The sequence below is a fragment of the Oryx dammah genome, unplaced genomic scaffold, assembly GCF_014754425.2.
Source record: "Oryx dammah isolate SB20612 unplaced genomic scaffold, SCBI_Odam_1.1 HiC_scaffold_1, whole genome shotgun sequence".
Classification (NCBI taxonomy): domain Eukaryota; kingdom Metazoa; phylum Chordata; class Mammalia; order Artiodactyla; family Bovidae; genus Oryx; species Oryx dammah.
This window is the reverse complement of record NW_024070185.1, coordinates 58,592,325-58,609,211: the sequence shown is the minus strand read 5'-3', so window position 1 is coordinate 58,609,211 and position 16,887 is coordinate 58,592,325. Positions and strand designations below refer to the sequence as shown.

The following is a 16,887-nucleotide window of genomic DNA, read 5'->3' as shown; positions in this document are numbered from 1 at the left end:
GAAAGGCAGAGGGGCCATTCTCCAACCTCATTCCTCAACATGTTTCTCCCTCTAGACTAAACTTCTTGTAATTCTTTGAATAGTCTATGCTCTGCTGAATCTTAGCATCTCTGCACATGTCCTACCAGAAATGCCCTTCCCTCTTTTCTGTATTTCAAGTGTCAGCTCTTCAACAGCTTCCCTCACAGGCCTCCCCTCAAATTTAGATGCTCTCATCATTTAGATGCTCTCATTACTTCTCGATAGCAATTATCACATTATAATGCAATTGTTTGTTTACTGGTCTGTCTCTCCAGTATTCTTGCCTTGAGAATCCCAGGGATGGAGGAGCCTGGTGGGCTGCAGTCCATGGGGTCGCTAAGAGTCAGACATGACTGAGCGACTTCACTTTCACTTTTCACTTTCATGCATTGGAGAAGGAAATGGCAACCCACTCCAGTGTTCTTGCCTGGAGAATCCCAGGGACAGAGGAGCCTGGTGGGCTGCTGTCTATGGGGATTGCACAGGGTCGGACACGACTGAAGCGACTTAGCACCAGCAGCAGCTCTCCTGCTACACCAAGTTCCCCAAACACAGAGGCCCCCTTATTCATCTTTGTGTTCTCAGCATGTGGCACAACATATGACACATACAAAGAACTAAGTCAAACTAAATAAAAGCAGCACAGCCAGGGCACTAGCTACCTTCTGCTTACCCAGTGCTGTTTCCTGTGCAGAGCCTATACCTCTTCTCATGGTGGGGATTTCTGTCATAGCATGTGTACCCTGTATGCTCAGGCCTGTAATGACTGGGCAAGTCTGTTCTTGTATACATACCCATGCTCTGTGAATTTTGGGGTAGACAGACAACTCCCCTCTCCCCGAGTTACTGATAAACACACTCCCTTTATACATATACTCTCTCTGCCTTGGGGAACAGATCCACCTCACTCAGCTCAGAGAGGGAAAGCAATGAATCACTGCATACTACCCAACTAGGGACCTGTCCACTCCATCAGTGTACCTCCATCAGCTATTTCAAGAGTTAGTAGCCATTTCCCAGGGCCCCAGGGGAGCCTTACGTCATGGCCTGATATATGGACTCAATGCCATAGCGCATGGCAAATTCATCCACAATTTCCTGGGCAGTCTCATCAAAGTACACCTTCCACGCATCGTCTCCTCGAGCCTCAGGGATCTGGACTCCTCCGCTGCCCTGAATGTCCGTGAGGTAATGGAAGAGGTTCTGTAGGAGACACAGTAAAATATATATTGATATTAAAGAGTTAAACTATATATTAGGAAAAAACCCTGTTGGTAAAGACCAAGAGAGTGTGAATAGGGTTCAACAGAAATTCTGTCCTTCAAGTCACTGCTCAGTAACTCCTATGGCCCCAGTAGTCTGTTCTTGTGTTAGTAAAAGAGAACTGAGGCTGGGACTGTTTCTTGGGCTTGTCCGCCACACACAGTGAGCCAAGAATAAAATAAAAATGGGCTCCAGAATTTCAAGTAGCAAGGCATCCTACTTATTGTCAAAGGCACCTCCCAACCTAGCTTTCTGGTACCTCATCTCCCAAGAGCTGGCTCACCTCATGGAGACACGTATACTGCACATGATATGGGGCTACCTTCTCCTCCCCCTTGATCTCCACGCTGATTTGCAGTCGGATGGCCCCTGAGACGGCTGACTTGTCTGTCCTCTTCTCTAGGAAGGAAAGAAGACTGGAGATTGACTACAATGCATCTGCAGACAGCACCAACAGCTCCCATCCCGGCTTAACCCAAAGGAAAGGAGGCACCGACACAAGTATTCACCAAACAGGCGAACTCACTGCAGTGACCGAATACTTCGCAAATGCCCCAGAACTGGCTGCGTGGGGGAAAAGAAGGGCCCGGTGGGCTAAAGGCACTAGGGGTGAGATCTCACTTTCTGAAAGCTGGAAAAAGTGTTCAGCCACAGTGTGCCCCAGACACCCCCAGGCCTCTGTCCCCGTCTCTATCTGTGGTAGGTTCTCTGCTGGGAAAGCAAGCTCTGTATGGAGATGTAAATGCTCTGGGGACTGAGTGGTGGACTCGGTAGACAGGGTTCTCCCCAGGTTCCCCAGTCATGCTCTCCCTTCCCAGAAGCTCTCTCTGGTCCTGCTTCCTCACCCAAGTTGTACCAGACGTCCATTTCGCCACTCAGTGTTCGAACCTCAATGATGGTTTGGCCAAGGAAATCGTCAGACTCTCGCTTTAGCCGCTGCTTTACTCGTGACTTGATGTCATCATCCTCATCCCACACACGTACCTTAATGCGGTCGGAAGAGTTGTGGCACTCACTGTAAGAGAGTCAGGCAGGTTCTGTTATGGACGGACCCAGCAACCCTCTCTCTTATGACTTCCACTTCCTTCTCAAAGCTCTACCAGCTAACAGAGGAAGAGAAGGAGTCAAAGAACACGAATACTCAGTGAGTCGGTCTATCTGAGCAAATGGCTCTCCAGCCCTTAGCCTGGGTAGCTCTCGCCATACTACTATCCAGTCCTGACTGCACTGGACAAAAGCGGGGAGGAGAGGAGTAATTAGGGACAATGTTGATTTCCTGCCAGCTAGCTGTATCAACGAAAACAGAAAACAGCCTGACAGATGCCGCAGAACCCTAGGAAGCAGTCGGTAGTTCCCTCCCCAGAGTCCTATATGAAGTCCATAAAGATGTTAAATGTTCCTGGTAAGCCCATCTGGTCATGTTTGCTTTAGTTTTCTACCTAACATCCCCATATATCTGGGAATGTGCTTGGTGAACTTCTCTCATTCTCCTTCTTCTTCTTCTTTTTTTTTGCTCTGGAGGGGTAGTTTGCCAGGTACCTCCCTCACACTCTCCATCCCCAGCAGTTGCTTTTTGGATCCCTGTTGCCTTATCTAAAAGTTGTACTTGGCAGAGTTTGCTGCTCCTTACCCTATATTCTCATAATGTCTTTGCACATTCTGTTAAGATATTATAGGATAACTACTGGTCTACTAAAAAATAACAGACAAATCATCAATAAGCCTCTTAAAGCCAGGCATTGTCTTATATATTTTTAGATAGACAATATCATGTTGAGTGTCTTATACAGAATATAAGTGTGTGTTAGTTGCTCAGTCATGTCCGGCTCTTTGCAACCCCACAGACTGTAGCCCACCAGGCTCCTCTGTCCGTGGAATTCTCCAGGCAAGAATACTGGAGTGGGTAGCCATTCCCTTCCCAGGGGATCTTCCCAACCCAGGGATTGAACCTGGGTCTCCCAGACTGCAGGCAGATTCTTTACCATCTGAGCCACCAGGGAAGCCCATACAGAATACAAATTGCTTACTAAATGAGAAGTGGGCAAAACTGACTATAGAGCCAATTCATTTAGAATTAACTATAAGTATCGCTTCTTGGCCTTTTGCCAAGATCGAGTGTAGAATTAACCATAAGTAACATTCAAGCAGGAACCAGTCAGCTTCTTGAAAAACAGGTGCTCCCCTCAGTAACTATCGCCTCTGGACTGGAGATTGCTTTTATAGGCCCCAATCCCTTTTCCCAATCTCCTTCCAAGGAGCCAAGAGCAGAAGGTCTCTACATAAGCTGCTTGTTTGGCTGATTCAGACTCAAAGTCCTGGTCCTAGGCATTAACGGGGGTGTGATAAAGCATCTGGATTCACCAGACACCAGTCCAAGTTCTAGGCTACAGCTTGCCATTTTTCAGCAGTCATCCCTTGCTGTCATATGAAATAGTCTGTACAAAAGTGAGATACTGAATAAAGGAGAAGGGAGTGGAAGCTGAGGCAGAAAGAAAAGCAGAGCCCTTTAAGGGAAATGGAAAATTGTTCAAATCCAAGGTTTCTATCTTCAAGTCTACCCACTTGTAGGACAAGCTGTTCCTGCCCCACTCCCTAGAAGAGACTAACTCTTCCTAGGGGTTAGGAAAATGCAAAGTCTAGCTTTACAGGATGGCAGGGCTGCAAGGCACACAGTTGCATGGCAGTCTCTGGCTCTGTCACTCAGCTGTAGTAAAATCTTGCTAGCACTAGAAAAAGCAGTATAGTTTGCCCAGGGGCCCCTTTAATAGCCCGAGTAAGACTTGAGTGCAGTAACCCTGATGCAACAGTCTATGAGAAGGAGACCTAGGAAAAGAATAAATGCTAGCCAATTAAAGCAAATGAGAAATGGGTTTTCTCCATTGCCTCTACCCCATCTCTCTCAGAGTCCAAGTCCAGAATAACAGGATTTAATGCTGTTCCCAAAATATACACAGTCCCAGGAAAGATGACTTTCTCACTACGACTTACAAATGGAACTTCTCCTCCCAAACAGGATTCAGGTTTCCAAAAATGGTCTTGGTACGCTTCTTGGTTTTGCCCACTTGCACAGTCACATAAGGGTCACTGGATCCTGTCTTGTCCTTGGCTTGTAGGCCCTGGGCACACACCACTGCAACCCAGACACACATAGAAGAAGGCTTCAGAGTACACTCCGGAAATCATGAGCCCCTCCAAAGAACGACTCATACTTCCCATCTTAGAGCACCCTCTATCTGCTCCTTGTACAGGAGCAGATTTCCTCACTCCTCCACTTCTATTCTTAGCCCTAAGCTTTTCCCTCAAAGCCTAGCCCAAGAATCCTACCTCTTCCCTGGACCCTAACTGACCGCTTACCCAGACAGGTCCTTACCTGTTCTGATACATGCATGCTTCAGTCATATGCATCCAGCTAATAAATCACTGGTTAACTATTCCCTAATCTTCTGCCTGTCCCCTTTCCCCCAGCCTCCCAGGTCTTATAACCTCAAACTGTTAACCAAGTCTGTAATATCAGATTGTTACTAAACCCTTGCATTATCATTCAGATTGCAAGTGTCAGTCTTGCCTCTCCCAGCACCACTGGCATTGGAGTCTAGAAGAGGAGGCGTGATGAATAATGAGGGCTTCATTCTGTGTTCTTTCCCCACCAGTCCCTGCTTCTTCATGCTCAGGACGCTTCCTCCCCAGGCTCCTCCCCATAGCCGAGGCCCTCCTGTCCCCTCAAACTCTGGCCTGCTCACCAGTGATGGTGATTTTGGCTGACCATTTGGAGGTGCCATCCAACACACTCTGCTTCACTGTTTTCATTTGTTGCACATGAGCGACTTTGCTCACATTGAAGACATCCCGGATAACTTCAAAGATCTCCGGCTTATTCCGCTCTCGGATCTTCATGCGGTCCTTCATGGCCATGATGATGTTCTGGGTCCGGTCCTCCGCTCCATGTTTAGAGCTCTTTTCTGCAGCCCCTGAAGAGTGGCCAGAGACAGAAAGTAGGGTAACCAACAGGTCACCTACCAGATCAAGGATCAGGCTGAAGACTGGGGCTTAGGAGGTGTCACTGAGCAGTGAGAGAAGCTTAGGAAGACTGGTATTTTTCTGGGGAAAGTTGGTATCTGTGGGCCTGCTAGAGTTTAATGCCTGGCCAGTGGAGTTTAAAAGGCAACTCAAAGAGTAGCAAAAAGTTGATCATTGTTGTATGTTAACAATATAACTAATATGTTATATTAGCCCATTCTATTTAGAAACATATTGAGTTTTTCATGAGAAAAGGAAAAAAAAAGGTAGCTCAGTCTGCAGTTGGTTTTGTCTTTCTTCCATCCACATGGCTGTTGAGAGATACCCTCCAAGTCTAAGGCCAAAATATCAAAATGGGTATCCCAGTTATCAGGGAACAGTTGTGGATAGGCACAACTCCACCAAACTCATCCAAATGCCAAGTCATGATACAGATCTCAGAATTCATCATAGCATGTAGCTGGGCACATCCTCCCCTGTGGCTCCAGTGTCTCTCAAATCTCAGAAGACATTGTGGTATGGTGAGAAAATTATGGCTTTGTTATCTGAAAGACTTGGGTTCCAATCCTGACTCTACTACTCCCTGCTGGGTAAATACATTTCTTCTATGAGAAGAATGTGGCACCTATCTCTCAAGATTTGTAGTAAGTATTTTATTAGCATAAAGCATCCAGCCCGGTGCCTGCCATCTGACCCTGGGCTAGGTGCTTTATTTATTGAGTAATAAACACTCTCTACTATTGTTACCATCAGTATTATCCTGGCAAGGCCAAGGTCCATTTTTACCAGCCATGACCCTAGCCAGCTCATCTCTGCTGTCCTACGGATTATGGAGGAACAGAGATTTCCTCCAACGTATTTCACCAACCAGGCTTCTCAGGCAAAGGATTCGTCCTTTCTTTATTGGCAGGTTGGCTCTTAACCTCTCTCCAGTCTCCAAAGGCTCAGGCCTTAACTACAAAACTTGGAGCAAAGAAGAAAGGTCAACATTCACCTCCTAACCCTGGGAGGATGGAAAGCAGATTTTCTGTCTAGGGGTCTACAGAAGGGCATTTAATTCCACTATGTACTTCATAGAAGACTTAGATAAATGAAAAGTGACCTGGGCTGCATCTACTCTTGCATTTAGCATATCCCATGCAATGCTATTTCCCTGGAAGGGGATCTCGGAAAGGCTCTTAAAGAGAAGATAAGACACCCTGGCTATTATAGAGCACCACTTTAGAGGCTTCCAGCAAGCAGCCTATGCAGCCAGTTGCTAGTTCTCCCAATTAAAGCAAGGTGCTGCTGGCACCTGTCCTTGTCACCCTCTCATGATGGGTTTGGGCAAAGTCATCACCAGCACCTAACTCTTCTGCTATGTTCAGCCTGTCTCTTCATGTCCATTACAGCCATGTCACTGGCATCAATCTAGGGTTCATCAGAGAATGACATTTTAAGTCAACAATTCCTCAAGGCCCTTTTAGGTCTCATATCTTTCCTTGGGATAATGAAGTGCTTGTGAGTCTAAAGGTGACCTTCCTTTCTCCTACTATAATTCCTGAAGCTTTCATTGCTGTGGCGTGGCAATGACGAACACCTGAAGACCTGGAAGGTGAGAGAATACTTTCCCACCCCCCCACCCCTGCTCTTCCCAGGGTCTAACCATAGCGGTGCAAGCCGAACAGGAGTGGAGCAAGGAGATAAGAACTTGGAGCACTACCCATTCCTGTGCTAAGACCTGCTGCTTTCCCTGCTCCTATTTTTCCCACTCAGATGGTGGCACAAGTCACATGTTTAGCAAGGGCTTTGGGAGTCACAGATTCTCCTCTGGACCTCTGCCTCATCCATTTGAAGATTCTGTTCTTGGTACTGATGTCTAAAATCTCCACCTAGAAGCAAGGAGTAAACTCCACCTTCCCTGAATCTGGAGATCTAGACCTTAGGAGGCTCCTCTCTGAGGCCTAGAACCCCAGAACTCTCTCTTCCTATTAGTTCTGGACCCTGATTAAACATGCTCTAGTCTTTTGGGCAATACAGCCATTGTGGTGTGTACAATACCCAAGTAGAGCCTCTGGGATCACCTGAATCCTGGAAGAGACTCTAACTCCATCCAAGTGCCATAGGAAGCTCAATGAATTTTTTCTAAAGGTGTTTAAGCGAGTGTTACAAGACCTGTTATTTGGAAAGGCAATGTCTCTTGACTTAGGAACCTACTTTCTCTAAAAAGGAAACAGCTTCAGAGTCAGGTAAACTGGAGGGATGATGGCTCAGCCATCCTGGTTCCTTGTTGTCAGGCTATGTTGGAGAGGCCCTGCTGCCCACAAGCCCCCTCCCCGACCTGTCACCCCACAGGTGTACTCACGCTGCAGGCAGTCGGCATTGAGCAGGTCCTGGCACTTCTCATGGCACTTGACCCCACACTCGCTGCAGCGCATGCCCTGCCGGGCAATGCCCCAGAGCAGGCCTTCGCACTCATAGCAGTAGGTGGGGGTGGTGGCTGACCAGACCTCAAAGTTGTGGGGTGTGGTGCAAGAGATGGGATAGATTAAGGCCTGCAGGGTTTTCTTATACACATGTGATTTCTGAAAAACACATATCCCACCACCCATCAGTGACTTTAGTTCTCTGCTGAGAGATACCACTACTAAGCCCAGTGCATGGCTATCAAGACCTCTGGCAGTCAAGGAGATGCTTCAACCTGGCCCGGCCCACATTCTAGCCTGGCAGAAAGAAGCCTCCAACATCATGTGCTCCTGGTCATCCAAGGAGCACATCCATGACCTGAATGCTGGATTTGAGCCTTGCCCCACCATTCAGGCGTTTTAGGGAAACAGAGGGTACTAGGCTCACCATAAATCCCTGACATGAGTGGTCATGTACTCCAATATGAGATTTAGGTTTACCCCTGGTCTGGACCTTTGCTTCTCCCAATGTGGAAAACTGGACGCTATAATATCTGTCTGTTTCATTAACAGAGTCCGCCCAAAACTGTTGAATTCCCAGTGTATAGCTACAGAGATGATCACTGGGCCATAGGCAATAGGATTCATGAAAGCCCATGGGGTCACTTACCAACTCTTCATCTTTGAGAGAGGTGCGTGTAGCCATTGCAGAAGTAATGCCTGCTTTCCGGGACTGGACCAGTGACTGTGAGAGAAGACTTGCTGTCAGCCCTGGCTACTACCAAGGGCTGGACAAAGTCCTGGGGAGGGAGTTTCAGTGACCAAAGCTATTTGATGATTACTTACTACTTTCTGTTTTTACTGTCATTCACAGGGGACTCTCCACAGGTAATGGGTAACAAGCACCTGAGGTTAAGATTCAAACTCAAGGCCCTCAGGGAACTGTTCTAACAATGATAGAACAGCACTTCTCTCAGGGTACCTGTCATCTAAAGAGTTTCTCCTTCCTCCAACATTTTTAGGTATCTGCCCCAAAGGAAGGCAGAGGAAAATGAAAAGTCTAGAATTACAGTATGAAACAGGTCATTAAGAACAGGACAGACATGAAACTCTGTCAGAGTCACATTCAAAAACCATCACTGGGAACAATGATGCTATAATCTCCAGTCCTGAGCACCAGCCCATGCCCACACTATCCCAGGTGGCTGTGGAGGCCAACAGCCCAAATGAGCAGGGCACTGAGTGAAAGGGCAAGGTAGCCTCACTGAAATCACACAGGGCAGGGGGTTCACATGAGGTCTAGGATGCCCTGCTAGAAAGGCCCATGAGTCTGCCAAGCCCAAGCTTTAGGGGCAGACTCCAGAGAGGCACATGGCTTCCTTAGGCAGTGGACACCAGACAGACAGAAGTCATTACATCAGCCTGAGCAGCAAGAATAGTGGGGACATGCCCAGGGAGGTCGAGATTCGGGCTTTTATAAAGGATGGAAACGGGCTCTGGAGACACTCACCATAGCCTGTGCAGAGGACAGCAGAGAAAGGAATAACATGATGTTAAATCCCCACAAGGGCATGAAAGCTTTCAGACACAACTGAGAGGTTCTTCCCTGAAGTCTAAACCAAGACACATGTCCCAACGCCCCCTGTCTCTATCCTCTATCCACTGTATCCAACCCAGACAGCTGCCCAGAGCCCAAGGCCTAGAAGGAGAGTCATGCCATAAAGTGAAATATGGACAAGGTTAAAAGACAGAGGACAGGAAACAAGAAAGAAGTAAGATACTGCCATCCACTCGGTTAAGCAAAAAAAACTGGTGAGCAAGGAGGGAGAAGGTAAGAAAAAGCAGGAAGGAAAGAAAGAAAGAAGAGAAAAAAAGAGGAGATGAAAGACAATGAAACAAGGTAATCAAGAAGAGTTGACATCATCTTCAACCAGCCAGCTGGATGAAGCGTTGGTGGGATAAGAGGTGCACTAGAAAGGAGGAGACAGGGAGAGACATATCAATAGCAGGGGGAAAGGGAAGGAAAGAAATGATGAAGAGAAAATGGCAAAGGATACTTGTATTCAGTCAGTTAGGAAGGGAGAAACTTGTAGGGAAAAAAGAGCACAATATGGAGGAAAAATTAAAAAAGGAGTGGACAAAAAAATATAAAATAGATTGAATAGGGAGAAAAAATCCAGGAATAGAAAAAGGGTTCAAGTCTTACTGAACATCTGGTTCTGGGACTCTAGGGTTCCTGGGTGCCACTCTAACCCCAGTGAGATCATACGAGGTCCTACTGAAGCCATCACTAAATCTCAGTGAGGCTTTAAATGACTGATCATCAGACTAATACTTGCCGCTGAAGGCCCCACTTCCATTCCTGACAGCTCACTAAGATCGCTCACTCACCAGGTCGCTGACAAGTGGCAGTGGCTTCTTTCTGCGTAGATCCGGCATGCTGTCAATACCATAGAGCCCTCCAGCTGGCCTGAGGAGAGAAGAAAATATGTCAGGACCTTTAGTCTCCCCTTGAGTTACTGGCAGGTTCAATGTTCCATTCTCCTTGCTCATCCTCTCCCCAAAGAAGTATGAACTGACCCTCATCATGGGCCTTTAAGAGGAGAGAGGACAGAAAGCAAGGGAAATAAAGCCATGGGATGACAAACAGTGGAATCTGCTCTCAGTCTCCTTCTAAGGTTTTAGCCAAGGACTGAAAGCTCTTTTATCACATTATGCCAGTCCAAGGTGCCTTTGTTTATTTGAAGATCCCTGTGCTCCAGGTGGGAATTGATGCTTAAGATAGCTTCTCCCTACACTCAGGCCAGAGACACTGATGCCTAAAGTTAAGTCTTTCCGGGCCTGTGCTAGAATAGAGCCCAGGAATAGCTCTACAGAAGAGGTGCTGCCTAGGTGAGCAAGACTGACAAAGAAGAACATGTAGAAGCAGACCTTCTCCATCCTGAGGAAGAGTCCCCAGTTCTGTCTATCCAAGCCTCCTGAAGAAAAAAGAGTCTCTGGAAAGGGGAGCCTGCATAATCAAATGGAAGCAGGAGAAGTAGATGAACTTCCCAACCTAGGAATCGAACCCGGGTCTCCTGCATTGCAGGCAGACGCTTTACCGTCTGAGCCACCAGGGAAGCCCTTTAGAGGGGAAAAAAGACCATTTAAGAAGGAAACAGCAAAGTGACTCAGAGTGTGGCCTAGCCTTATGGTCACATCAACAGAAACCAGGAAAAAAAAATATATATAGCTAGAGCAACTGAAAGTGAAGTGAAAGTGTCAGTCACCCAGTCAGGTCCAACTCTTTGCAACCCCATGGACTATAGCCCGCCAGGCTCCTCTGTCCATGGGATTCTCCAGGCAAGAATACTGCAATGGGTTGCAATGCCCTTCTCCAGGGGATCTTCTCCAAGATCAAACCCAGGTCTCCTGCACTGAAGGCGGATTCTTTACCATCAGACCCACTGGGGAAGCCTATGAGCAACTTAAGATTTCTAAAACTCTTATACTTTTTTATACTTATTAACCTTGCTGTTCTTTGCCTCTTATTCCATATAACAATATACAATAAAAAATACAGAGAATTTCCTAAAAAGAACATCCTTCTTACATTGAGATAATCTGGATTTTATCCCCAACTCTTCTACTAATTCACTACATATCCTCTGCCAAAATTCCTTCCTCTCTCTGGATGTTGGTGTCACTTCCATAAAATGAGAGGAACTATAAAAACCTCTCTGACCTTTTGGAAACTATCCTTCTGAGCTTCAATTAAATTAACTCAGGTATTTGGTTTTCATGTAAGCAATGAGGTGGGGAAAGAAGGGTGGCTGGGTTGTACACCATAGCTGGTGTGAAAAGAGAAATATCACAGAAGAATAAGTACATACTGCTAGCTATATGGGCAAAAAATGGAGCCACAAATTAGGTCAAGGTTAGGAGTTGGAGCAGGCAACCTTATATGCTGATTTCTAATCATCTAGCTTCCTGAATATGGGCAGTGAGCTTTGTTCTCAATGAGACCACCACACCTATGAAAGTCTGAAACTTGTGACAGTTTCTAAGGACTAAGCTGAAGGAAGGGAAAGATGACAACAGGGAGACATTTAGAAAATCCCTGCATGGCTCCATTTAAAAATAGCTTGGTTATGTTGCGTTGGTATGTATCAAGTTTAAAATTATTTGAAGAAAAATGCTAAAGCCCTGAAGAAGGGCTGTTGAAGAAGCAACTGATGCCACAAGTTTGTGGCTAATTCTGAAAACTATAAAATGTATACCTTAAGCCAAGAAGTATCTTTTTTTGGCAACAGAAATGAGCTTTTGACAAAAGAAGAGTGGCTCATTCACATGATTAACTCTTGCTATAAAAAAGACATAGCAAGAAAAAGAAGCATTTAAAAATATAGTTGATAACTTTCTGATCTAATCTTTTTTCTTCCCTGGTGATGAGGAAGAGGAGGCAGCCACGGAGAACGTCGATGCCAGGACTTTGAGGGGCAAGGAGAGAAGGAAGAGCCTAGCGGTCTTGAGAACTGTATGTGGAGGACAGAGGTGGCATGGGCACTTAAACACTCTCCTCTCTTAATAGCAGTAAGTTGTAGCAGTTGAACAATTTAAAATGATTCTCCGGTGCAATCACATGGGTCTGAAACTCCCAGACAAGAAACACAGACAGAACACACAGAGCTCGTAAAGGATGCTACTTATGTCTTCACTATAGTAGAATGGAGTAAGGGAGTGATTCACAACAGCTGAGACCAGCAGCAAGCTAAGCAGTTACACTATCAACAGTGGAATAGAAGGAAACCAGCTCTAAGTGCAGATATTTTTCTAGTTTTCTCATCCTTATACATAAAGGGCATACCACCACTATGATGCAATACAGCAGAAATTCCAGAAGTAAGGATGGGGAGCCCCAAAGTTCCCTCCCCTGCTTCAGGGGAACCATTCTGCAAAGCTCTCTCTTCCGTCTCTGAGGAATCAGTCTGCAGAATCCTCTCCTCTGCCCAGGAGAAACAATTGCCTCGACAGTGGAACCTCTTCCTTCTCTAGAATCCAGCTGATGAAGCTGTTTCTCCTGCTTCCCAAGGGAAAAGCTAAAGCAGCATACGAGACTCTGTAAGATTCAGAGAAACTCTGAAGTGCCACACTTACCCTTCTGGAAGCCACTGGGGCAAACAGGGATCACCATCATCTGGAATCTTTAAAGAGAGAAAGAGAGAGAAGTTAGCTCCTGGGAAAGATGGGAGAGTGCCATATTTCTTCGGTCAGGCAGTGAGCAGTAAAGTAGGAAGCTCAGAGCAGCATAGGTCACATACACCATGTGGTAACATAGCCGACTTGAGGTGTAAGCCAGTTCCCTGATCAGCCAGGGCCACAAGCAGGCAGCTAAAGTGAGTGGTACTTCATCTCCCTTCTCCCCAGTGAACACGGAGAATATAAGCTCATAGAGAACCCAGAACTAAGATCCACTGGGAGTGTGAGAGCTGCCAGAATGTAGAGCCCCTCACACATCTACTGGTATAGAACAGTAGCATGGGCCAAGAGAGGGCCCATGTAGGCTTCCAGGCCTCACTAAAGCAAAAGGACAACTTCATATAGAGTCCAGTCTTCCAGCTATATTCTTAAGTTCTGTTGGCTGCCCTAGAGTCAGACCTGGTCTTTCTGGATTCCTGTCTCATCTTGTGATTTGACTTGGCCTAGGGTCCTTGAAGCTATAACTCACTGACACTGAGTAGGCTCTACATTTGATAAACTCGATATAACAAAAGAATCCAGGGCAGATTAGATACTTGGATTACCATTCTTGGAATTTTATGAACTCTACAATAAGAAGCTGAAAACTGAAGCACCAAATAATTCAAGCAAGGAACTGCTGGAAAACACTTTTTAAAGCTTTTTGTAAAAAAAAAAAAAAAAAAAAAATACAAAGCAAATCCTTCAGGCAGAGTACAGAGAGTTCCAAAGCTGCCAGGGCTCTCAGAGGACCAATGGCACCTGCTATTTAGGTGCAACAGACAGTACTAGTGGGTCTGGGGCTTTCTGTTCCTCCTTCTTCCCTCCACCCCCAATGACTTCCCTGACTCCTGGGATCTGGATTCCAGCTAGCCATCCTGAGCAAAGGAGCTCCAGATCAAGGGAGGCAGAGGTAGCTGTTAGACTCTGGACAGGGGGTGAAGTTTTGGGAGGGCTAAAGATAGGAGGAGTTATAAACAAAATGAGGCAAGAGAGTGAAAAAGAGAGGTAGGACAAGCTAATCGGTGATGTAAAAGTGGGTAAGAGGGACCCTGGACCAGCAGGAAGCTCAAGATGCACTTTGGATTTAAGATCCTTTTCAGGTTGCCTGTGTTCTAATCAAGCCTATCTACCTACTGCCTGAGGCCCTTCATGACCACACTTCACTGCTTCTGCCTCCTACCCTGGTTCTATGAGTGGGATGAAATGGTAGAGGGAGGGCCAGGCGCAAAAGGCAGTGAGAAGGTTGAATCAAGTCTCCTAAGGTTCCTGTGAGGGGCAGCCCATCCCTAAATCCCCAGATCCCACCAACCAACTTATCCTCCCTTTAGAAACAGTCACTGCACTCAGCTGATTTTTACTGCCTACCTAGAATTAGGTGGTTGCCAGAAGCCACTGGGCTTAAGGAAACAAAATCACAAAACATCTTTGGCAGCCAGGGTTCACAGGCTCAGATCATACACATTTCCTGTGCTTAGAGGGGGCAGTGGGTCTGCAGAAGCCTGAAGACACAGTGCAGAGCATGCACACACAGGGCACAGAAGGAGGGCTAGGGGAATGAGAGCAGGTCTCAGCAAAGTACCTATAGGAGGTACATTCATAGACACAACTTGCACCTGAAGAACCACAGGTGAGCATGGATCCTGCACACAGAGATACAGAGCATGCGCACACACCCATTTGGGGGAGGACTCGGTGTTCACCAGGGCTCAAATCACCGGCAAAGTGCACCCTTACCATCTTGAGGAACCAGTGTTTGTAGGCACAGAGCTTCAGTACACCACACATTCTCATAGTGTGGGGAAACCACGCCACAGGTCTGCAGACCCTTGTGCTCACAGAGAGGCCAGGAAGCCTGCCCACAAGCACAAAGCACTTTCACATTTAGGCCCCAAGCAAGAGGCACAAAAAGCCTACAAAAACTCCTGCTCTCAAATACAAAGTGTGTATGCATGCTGGACTCAGCGAGGGTTTACAGCATATGCCAGTCGGCAGCCACAAGTAGAAAATGGACACACACTGTGCAAAGTAGGAAAAGAGGAAGGCAGTCAGTACCTGGGGGAGTCAAACTGAGCACAGGGGTAAGCACACACATGCTACACTGAATGTGTGCCATGCAGGCACACACATCCTCACAAGGCTCCACGGGTGTCTGCAGGAGCACACACAGGCATGGAGCATGCACACAGACTGCTGTCAGGACAAACACACCGGCTGCATGAGCCACAGCTCATAAGCACGCATGCGTGCACACACACACACACACACACACACACACACAGTACTCAGCAGGGAGGGGAGAGAACCAACAACAAAGGGGCCCCAAAGGGCCAGAGCACAACCTGAAGGGCTCCTCGCTTTCCTTCTGCAAGGAGAGAAAGAGCAGGAAAAAAAAGGGCAGAGAGGTTAGTAGATTCATCCTAAACCAGGTAGAGCTAACCTCATGGGACATGGAGGAGAGCTCAGAGAAGTCCTCTGACAACTGGGCAGTTCACAGAGCCTGGCTCCCAGAATCCTCACCTGTATTCGCTGCCCCTGCCTTTTAGTTTAGAACAGGTTTGGCTACAAAAACCAAAGGACCAAGTCGGCCTGGGAATTTCAGCCACCGTTTCCCCCCTTTCCAAAGTGGTCTGCACGCAGGGTCAGGGCCACCAGGGCCACAAGGCCAGCTGTGTTACCAAGGGCCACTCCCACAGGTCGTCTGAACTGACTGAACACAGAGCAGGTTCCTTCCTCAGATGAGCTACACGAGCTCATCTGAATCTGGGCTAAGTCTGCGAACCCCAAAGGCCAGGTAGCTGAGCCCTCTCCCTTTTCTAACACAGGTTGGCTACATGTTTTGCCCCACAAGCCTTGGCCTGTTTTCCCAGAGCCTATGTTAAGTTAGGCCAAGTTAGGGCCTGGAAGTAAGGCCAAGACCTGGATGCTCAGTGGCCATAAATTTGGAGGCACCAAGTCCTTATCAAGTCACTATGACGTAAGTCACTATGATCTGAATGATAAAACCATGGCTGCAATCCCAGGTTTGATTATTTACCAAACTTAGAACAATATGTCAAAACAAACTGACACTTCCAGAAGGACCCAAGCAAACCACAGGAGAGGAAGAATAAAGTCCAGAAATTACTCCTTTCCTATTTGCCAGACACTACATAGCCTTCTAGGCCACACTTGCTTGACAGAGGCTTACTTCTCTAAGCAAAGTCCATTATCTAGGCCCATTAGCCCCTCTTTGCTTTTTTTCCCATCCCTTTGAATAAAGAATCTCTGATGTTACATAACAAGTAGAAGGGAGAGTCATGGTAACTAATAAGTTCTCAATTTTTCAAGCTATGTCTGATTACCTAATGGGTCACCTGTCTTGACAGAAGAGATTCAGGAATAGGAATCTACCAAAACAGTGCAGAAAAGTGGGTGAGATTAAAAAACCATTTCTGGGAGAGGGAACTGTCTCTTCTACTACATCTACTCCCGACTTCCTGGGAACACTCTGTTCCCTTTGAAAAGGAAAGCTCGGCAACAAACTGACCCTGTGATTCAAGTTGAAAAGGTTTCTCTCTTCCTCCACTATCTTAAATATATTGTACACATCATGTCAAAGTTACTTCAGTTGTGTCCTTCTATTCCTCCCAGAGTTCCCCACGATGCCTAAAGAAGAAAAGTCAATATATTGTCATGACCTGGCCTCTTGCACTGACTGGGTGAACTCAGACTTATTCTTAAAAATTTAGATCAAATATTAATGTCTCTGAAAATTTATCTGCCTTCCTCTCAAAAACAGAATTAGGTGCTTCTCTACTATGTGTTCGTGGTACTCATACTTTTGTGTACACACTTCTGTGACAGTTTGTTGTCAGTATGTTTTATTGTTATTTGTCTGTATAAAAGTCTCCCTTTATATACTGTGAATTTCTTGAGAGCAAGAATTATATATATATTTTATTTCACCTTTATAGTCTGAGAGTTTAGCACATCTGACGTTTTT

At 46.4% G+C, this 16,887-nt stretch overlaps 1 protein-coding gene across 3 annotated transcripts in view; it reads right to left on the bottom strand.

The window, feature by feature from the left end:
• Positions 1 to 16,887, bottom strand: part of UNC13B (unc-13 homolog B) — a 219,736-nt gene that overhangs the window by 25,248 nt on the left and 177,601 nt on the right. For 2 of the 3 annotated variants that reach the window (XM_040261120.1, XM_040261039.1), the window contains 9 exons: positions 12,822 to 12,868; positions 10,077 to 10,155; positions 8,356 to 8,430; positions 7,646 to 7,865; positions 5,025 to 5,252; positions 4,273 to 4,414; positions 2,130 to 2,299; positions 1,568 to 1,683; positions 1,061 to 1,224 (listed from right to left, as the gene is read on the bottom strand). In XM_040261120.1, coding sequence (XP_040117054.1) covers positions 1,061 to 1,224; positions 1,568 to 1,683; positions 2,130 to 2,299; positions 4,273 to 4,414; positions 5,025 to 5,252; positions 7,646 to 7,865; positions 8,356 to 8,430; positions 10,077 to 10,155; positions 12,822 to 12,868 — 1,241 coding nt within the window. Of the gene's footprint in view, positions 1 to 1,060; positions 1,225 to 1,567; positions 1,684 to 2,129; positions 2,300 to 4,272; positions 4,415 to 5,024; positions 5,253 to 7,645; positions 7,866 to 8,355; positions 8,431 to 10,076; positions 10,156 to 12,821; positions 12,869 to 15,244; positions 15,268 to 16,887 lie in introns of all 3 variants that reach the window. The other variant, XM_040261193.1, reaches the window with a different exon arrangement.